Source organism: Cucumis sativus, chromosome 7 (assembly GCF_000004075.3).
Source record: "Cucumis sativus cultivar 9930 chromosome 7, Cucumber_9930_V3, whole genome shotgun sequence".
In the NCBI taxonomy this organism is placed as follows: Eukaryota; Viridiplantae; Streptophyta; class Magnoliopsida; order Cucurbitales; family Cucurbitaceae; genus Cucumis; species Cucumis sativus.
The window spans coordinates 19,117,976-19,125,498 of NC_026661.2; the positions used below are offsets into that span (position 1 = coordinate 19,117,976).

The 7,523-nt window shown below is 32.3% G+C and overlaps 2 protein-coding genes across 2 annotated transcripts; one reads left to right on the forward strand and one right to left on the reverse strand.

Annotated features, from left to right (window-relative positions):
- Positions 1-700: 700 nt before the first annotated feature.
- Positions 701-3,055, forward strand: LOC101217885 (gibberellin 2-beta-dioxygenase 2). Its single transcript, NM_001305719.1, is given in 3 exon segments — positions 701-1,080; positions 2,133-2,502; positions 2,810-3,055. Coding segments are annotated over 3 exon segments (996 nt in total).
- Positions 3,056-3,680: 625 nt separating this feature from the next.
- LOC101217800 (DNA-directed RNA polymerase III subunit RPC8) lies at positions 3,681-7,303 on the reverse strand. The gene is made up of 8 exons (XM_004135930.3): positions 6,991-7,303; positions 6,482-6,644; positions 6,285-6,380; positions 5,660-5,747; positions 5,028-5,112; positions 4,838-4,901; positions 4,132-4,269; positions 3,681-3,937 (listed from the first exon to the last, which is right to left on the reverse strand). The coding sequence occupies exons 2-8, from the start codon at positions 6,590-6,592 to the stop codon at positions 3,839-3,841; spliced, it is 681 nt and encodes a 226-aa protein (XP_004135978.1). The 5' UTR covers positions 6,593-6,644; positions 6,991-7,303; the 3' UTR covers positions 3,681-3,838.
- Positions 7,304-7,523: the final 220 nt, after the last annotated feature.

Genomic DNA, 7,523 nt, shown 5'->3' on the forward strand with positions numbered 1-7,523 from the left:
ATAAACACTGATATTGATAGACAGTGCAATTTTGTTTTATATATTTTTCATTTTAGTATATTTTAAAACAATAATTTTAATAATTAAGTGTAGAACAACATTTTAAAAAGAATTTAAACATATGAAAATATATAAATGACTCCTCGGTAATAGAATGTATTGTTGATAAATTGACAAACTATATTTATCTATTGGTTAATATACTGATATGTTTATTTCATTCATATAAAGGTAGGTTTGAAATTTTAACTGGCGATAATGAGTTAATTAACTCATTTAATGAATATTAGTTATTCTGAATTGATTAACTCCCAAACTCACAGTTTAATTTATTAAAGTAAAGCAAGCAAACAAATTACTCACAAGTGAACATCCTCCTAATACCCTTTTACTTTTGTAGAAAAAGAAAAAAACTATTCTTGTCCCAAGTTGTCCTTTAAATTAATTAAAACTCACAATCACCATTACTATAATCAACATATAAAATAACAATAATAAACAATCACACAACTCTCTTTTCTCCCCTCTCTCTCTCGTCTCAAAAGTCATGTATAAATACAAAGGGTTTCTCCTCCTTCAAACCAAAACCTTTCATCAAAATCTCTCCCTCATAATAATAATTTAAAAAAAAAAACCTTAACTCTTCCAAAAAAGAAGAAAAAAAACCTTAGTTTTTCCAAAGAAAAAAAAGGGTTAAACCATGCCTTGTCCCACATCAATTAGAACCAAGAAAACCAGAGCTGTTGGAATTCCCACCATAGATCTCTCCCAAAGCAAAGCAATAACTTCCAAATCCATTATTGAAGCTTGCCAAGATTTTGGCTTCTTCAAGCTAATCAACCATGGAGTTTCCCATCATGCCATTGCTCAACTTGAATCCCAAGGCTTTGATTTCTTTCAAAAACCCTCCTCTGAAAAGCACCGCGCCGGTCCTGCCAACCCCTTCGGTTATGGCTGCAAGTCCATCGGCTCCAACGGCGACATGGGCGACCTCGAATACCTTCTTCTTCCCTCCCACGACCCAGCTACTTCCATTCTCCAAAGCTCCACCTCCATCTCTAACGACCCTCTTACTTTCAGGTTATAAATCTTTTGTATTATAAAATGTTTCTAATATGTCGTTCTACTTTTCAACTTATATCTACTTTTTTTCAAAAAATATTTTGATAATTGCAAATAGTTTTTTTTTTTTTTACATTTGTAAATATATTTTAGAATATTTTGTTTATTTCATAAAAATAACTATTCTTAAGTATAATAAAACAAATCAAAATATTTATAAATAAAGCAAATTATTATCCTTCGTAAATATTTGTATGATCATATTTTGAGATTAAAATTAATTTTTCTATAGTTTTTTTCAATAAAGATGCGTAAATTTCTATTAGAGAATGCATTTTCATTTTAGGGGTCAAACCAGTTGGCCTTAAAAGCTGCAAAAATTCATATGTATGTGTGTGTATATATATATATTCAATATCTAAATGACATCTTTTTTTTAATGGAAAAAGACCAATAGTTTTTATGAGAAAAAAAAAATATTATATACATTGAGTCGTTATCGATGGAAAAGCATATGATATTATTAGAATATACATACATATATATATGTATAATTATATTATATGAAGAAAATGGGGGAAGGGACAACTATTTAGTAGATATGATAATTATTTTGTATTTAATAATTGTGCTTCAAAAGTGAATTTTGTTTATATCCTAAACTCAAGTTGTAGCTAAAAAAAATCTAACCATTATTATTTGGGTAAAGCATGACGTTTAAATTTTAGAAATCACAAAAAGAATTATGAATTTTAGAATAATTTATGTTTGCAAGGGATTTTCAAAATAGTTTCTTTCCTTTGTTTTTAAAATTAATTTTATGGAATTATAATTGAGTAGTTTGTTAAAGAAAAAATAAAATTATTCTTACTTGAAATTATTAGTTGAAAGTTTATGCTATTTACCCACAATTGATTAATTTGATTCATATTTGACATTTTATAATTAACATGCAAGGTAAAAAAAAAGAAAAAAAAAAGGGTTATTCACAATATTTGAAAATGAGCATTTATTCTATGACAGATTGAACTATTTGATTTCTTGCTGATTGATATTTTAATTTGTTGCAGCCATGTTGTGAATGAGTATGTTAAAGGTGTGAGAGACTTAGGATGCGAGATTCTTGACCTAATCGGTGAAGGTTTATGGTTACCAAACAAATCTGTGTTTAGTAATCTCATTAGAGATGTCCACAGTGACTCGGTTTTGAGGATCAATTACTACCCTGGAGTCCAACACACTGAAAACCGAGAACTTTCAACAAAATCGCACCCTTCAAATAACCGAATTGGATTTGGAGAGCATTCTGATCCTCAGGTCTTAACCATCTTGAGAGCCAATGATGTCGATGGCCTTCAAATCTCTTTGCGGGATGGAATTTGGGTACCTGTTTGTCCCGACCCATCTGCATTCTACGTGTTGATTGGCGACGTTTTTCAGGTAATTAATTAAATATATATCACATTGTTTCATTTATTAAATTACATATTCTAATCGGTTTTGTTAAATGATTCAGCTAAGTAGCAACACGATTTAAAGTTTTTGTATCATGTAATAAAAAACACAATGCTTAACAAAATAAAAACGTTTAGTACTTATTTTTGTCCTCATATAGAACACTATAGTCGTTTTTGCACGTACTTACACACAATTAGTTAATGGAAGACAAGCATTTGAAGCCACATGTATTTAGGGTTAGAAAAGTTCAAAGATTGTTGAGGTTTGTTGTCTTTTGTTTTGAACACAGGCAATGACAAATGGAAGATTTGTAAGTGTGAGACATAGAGCAATGGCAAACAACTCCAAGAATCCAAGAATGTCAATCATGTACTTTGGGGCACCACCATTGAATACTTGGATTGCACCTCTATCAGAAATGATGCTTCCAAATGACAAATCTCTATACAAACCTTTCACTTGGGCTCAGTACAAAAAAGCTGCCTATTCTCTTAGATTAGCAGATTCACGTCTTGATCTCTTCAAAGCTTTCTAATATTCATAATTACTTGCAACTCAATCACCACTTACCATAGCACATATTTTTGTATGTACTTGAATTATTGTAAGTTACTTTGTACAGTGAAAATTTTATATGGAATGGAAAAAGAGGTTCTTTTAGATCATTTTATTTTGCTTCGACTCGATGAGAATTGAGTAGATAGATATAAAGTTTGACCATTCGAACAAAAAAAACATTGAAATAATATATATTTGTATGAATGAAGAAAATTTAGATAACTCCACAAAAACGACTTGCTACCAATCAATGCCAAAACTAAGTTTTATCTTCTAGTTGGTTACTTAGTTTCAATCCCATTGTAAGTTATCAATCAAAGGATTCCATTAAAAGAGCACTAGACTTGCAATCTGCTCAGGTCCTACTCATCTGATTGAATTGAAATAACGGATGAAACTGATGCTAAATATTATACTTCAAATTTGTTTGACTTAGCTTGCCTTAGTCATTTTTGTGATGGGTTTAAGCATTTTTGTCAGCTTGGTTTTGTGGTAGGATTGAAAAGTTTTATGGCTAAGTTTGACCTACATTGCAATTGGAGTTTGTTGTCCATAGTCTACGCCTTATGGCCTTATCTTAGGCCCTGATTCACCCTCACTACTAAGTACAAATGTGAAAATGGACCTTTTTTCTTAACTTTTTGCTTAATCGTTCGTTACAAGCTCTATTATTGCTTGTGCCAAATGATAAATGACATATAATACAAAGTTATAAATAAGTGAATACCAATTTGCACAAAAACAGAACAAGATACTGATCTTAGGAATCTTCTTCGACCTCGTCCTCGTCTTCGGCCTCGGCCTCTCCTGACCCATCCCACCACGAAACAGGACCCAATCCATCTTGGTCAAGTGATGCCTACACCAACCCAAAAAAGGGGGGAAAATACCTTATTAACAACATAGTTGACATGCAATGGAATGAACATAATATTGCTTTTGAATTTACACTGACTCTACTACAAATCAGTCTTCCTTAGACTAATACTACAAACACATTTATCAATAAGATAAAGTAAAGGAAATGGTTGAAGTTGAGAGTGAGTGACATACAGTAATAACCATGGGAGCGAATGGTTTTACATTAATACTCTCTTTTGGTTTCTCCTCCATTGGAAATTTTGAATTACTCTCTTTTGGCTGCTCCACTAAAATTGCAGGGTACTCTATGCTGTGTACTTTAAATTTTATCTGCCATTTCAAAAAACCAAAACTAAGAATATGCACCATCACCAAAATTCTCCAAAATGCGTACTCTATGTAACCTAACAAGCATAGACACAATCTTCTTAGACACAGATATGAAACAACACACCAATATGTTAATTTCGAAATATCTAGGATACAAGATACGTTGAGGAGACAATTTTTTTTAAAAAAACTTTGTTTATTTAAATCTTTGGTTCAAAATATGGGCTTTCCTTCTGTTTTGTTAACATATAATTCCACATGTCAGAAATTACGAATAAATATATAAAAATAGGACACGGTCTAAAGCGTGTCCAAAATGGATACTCCCACCTAAAATAGAGCGTTTGTTCTGCAACATTATCTCTGCACAACAGTATACATCATATACGTTTTCCTTCATGTTGTGCTTATTGTATTTAGATTCCCACACTACTAAGTGTTCAAAAAGAAATTGAGTAGGTCTTTTGCAAAGTTAAAAACAAATCATTTAACAGTTTAAGAACCTAAATGAAATAAGTATAAAAGTTTAGGACTAACACTGGATTTAAGCTTATCCTAATTGACAAACCTCATCAGATTCATATATGTCGAACGGTACTTCATTGTAGATCCACACCCATCTGCATCTTCCACTGCAATTGTTGCAAAAAGAATAGTCACAAATAATATTTTAGATATATCAACAATAGAAATTATAGTTCAATAGAAACACCATTTATATTTTTAGTTAGTGGCTGTAAGTTGCACAGGGGAATTACCCATTATTTTCATCTGGTGTGAATTCAGATCCAGAGGGCATAAGCTCAACCGGAACATAAATATCCTCGAAAAATCCAAGTGATACTGCAAATTTAGCGTACATCCATCATCATCATTGTCCATTCCAAATTTATCATATGTTGCGCTCATAAAGCAAGAACAAGAAGTTTAAGGTAACTCCTAAAGACTTCAAAAGAATTTACCCAATTCTAAATCTCCAAGCTGACAGGAACCCAAACCAAATTTCCAAGCACGTTATCAATCATCAACATGAAAACATAACAAAATACTTGTTCCTTTCTGTACAGTTAACCATGACCCTTTCTGTACAGTTAACCACCAGCATTTCTAACATTGCCAAGAATTGAGAATATAGATCTAGACCATTGAATCAATCAGCAAAACAACTCATTTTGGAAATCAACACCAGAGCTCTTGCTAATCACTAATGAACCAACCGCCTCAAAAGACTTAAAACAAAGGGACTAATTTTAAATGTAAACTTAATATGAAGAAAAATGTGACAAGATTTAAAATGTTAGACTAAGACATTCAAATCAAAAGAAAAAAAAAATCATTACAGAGAAATATCCATTCTTTAAGGAGGTTAAAAAAAAAAGATATTACATACTTCGCAAACCATTTTCATTTGATTCTTGAACTTTTCCAATAATTACCTCCCCTGTGAATGGACGAAACACAATCAACGTGAACACAACCTGCCAAAATATTCGCACATAAAACTCAGGTCATCATATTTCCAATGAATAAATATCCCGATGTAGTTTTGACAAAAATCTATGATTTCAAATGACAAGAATAGTAAAAAGACAAATAGTTCATAAGATAGATGAATAAAGAAGAGACCAAAGTTTACTGATTATGTGATTTCGACTTTACATGTTGAAGCACACAAGCATTTTCCTGTTGTACTTGATAATTAAAGTATACCTTACATGCTACATACCAAATATGCAAATAGATTTTGGATGTTCACGAGTGTCTAAATTAGCCTACATGTCTCTCGACTAATTTCGAGGAAAAACTATTTAGATGTCATGAAACTCGTAATATATTACATACTAGGTAGGTGACCACCGTGGATTGAACACATTCATTCTAAGTTCTTTATTAAATCCACGACCCTTTCTGATCTACCAAAATTATATCATACATACATAAGCACTGCACTGACAATAAGTAACAAAGAAACTTCAATGTAAAGGTTCAATCTTTAAAGATAAATGCAAGAATACCTTGTATGTTGCAGCACCATCACTGGGAAAGATAAAGCCCCCATCAACCGATCTTATATCATAAACAGAAATACATAGCCCCAAGTTTGCAACCACCTACATGACAAAGCTCATCTCAGTAAAAGTGTTGATCCCAAGGCACATGGTAAAATTGAAGAAGGTTAATAAACAAGCTTACAAACAAAAAATACACGAACCTTATCTATGAATAGTTTCTCCAGCTCACCCTTAATAGCATCAAGGATAGGTAAATTAAGCAAGCTTGGAGGTACACGTAGTGTGTGCTCAATTCGGCTAAGATAGAACATCTGGATGTTCTATAAAGCTAATAGTTCCAATCAAAACACAATTCTTCAGGCTCTGGATAAAGGAAACCAATGCAAAACATCAGATTTCAAGCGAAGGTATAAATGATAAGGAAAATTCCATACTACGTAATGTATAAAACAGAAACAAAACTGCCACACAAGAACTAAACTCAAATAATTACAATTACGAAAACTCAGAGCCAATGTATCTAAAAAACAGAGACAAGAAAACAAGAAACTACTAATAATAATAATTAAAAAAAAAAAAAAAAAAAAAAGAGAAAACGTCACAGAATTAAATCAAATGAGAAGAAAGTAATGTAGAAACAAAGCAGCAGATCAATTCAGCAGAAAACAGAGAGTTCAAACCCAAGTATGAAAACAGCGGTGAATCTTACAATTAAATAAACCAGAGGAAGGGGTCTTCTAAAGACAAAAAATTTAGAGGAAGAATGAAACGGGTTTTGAGAGAAAGAATGAGACGGAGAAGAAGCGTGAGATAATGCCTGAAAGAGAGGTCGAGAGAGAGAGGAAGAGGGAAATAGATAAAAAAAGATAAAATTTGAGAGACACGGGTAAGAGTAGAGTAAAAATATCCAGTTCACACTGGGTACTCGGTGCGGCGATACTGAACGGAAAAACACGGCGGAGCCGGCTGTAAGGGTGAAAAGTGAGAGAGGGAGGTGAAGCACGTGTGAAGAGAGAAAGAAGAAGATGAAAATGATGGGCTTTAGGGCTTTTTCTTTAGGAGAAGTAAGCCGAGTTTTTGGGCTACATCAATGGACTGGGCCGACTTCTTTTCTTACTATTTCAAAGGGATACTTAAAAGCAATTATTGGAATAATAAGAGATAATTGCAACATTTTAAATATAGGATTCATTCCTTTTGTTTGGTTGATGAGTTTGTTTCTCTAAAGAAGATGTTAATGTG

Excerpts from the sequence above, each read along its gene's own strand:
- LOC101217800 (XM_004135930.3), bottom strand. The coding sequence starts at position 6,592 with ATGTTCTATCTTAGCCGAATTGAGCACACACTACGTGTACCTCCAAGC. Across the intron at positions 5,113-5,659 it reads AAATGAAAATGGTTTGCGAA|TATCACTTGGATTTTTCGAG; the intron begins GTATGTAATATC and ends CTAAATTTGCAG. Across the intron at positions 4,902-5,027 it reads ACACCAGATGAAAATAATGG|TGGAAGATGCAGATGGGTGT; the intron begins GTAATTCCCCTG and ends CAACAATTGCAG.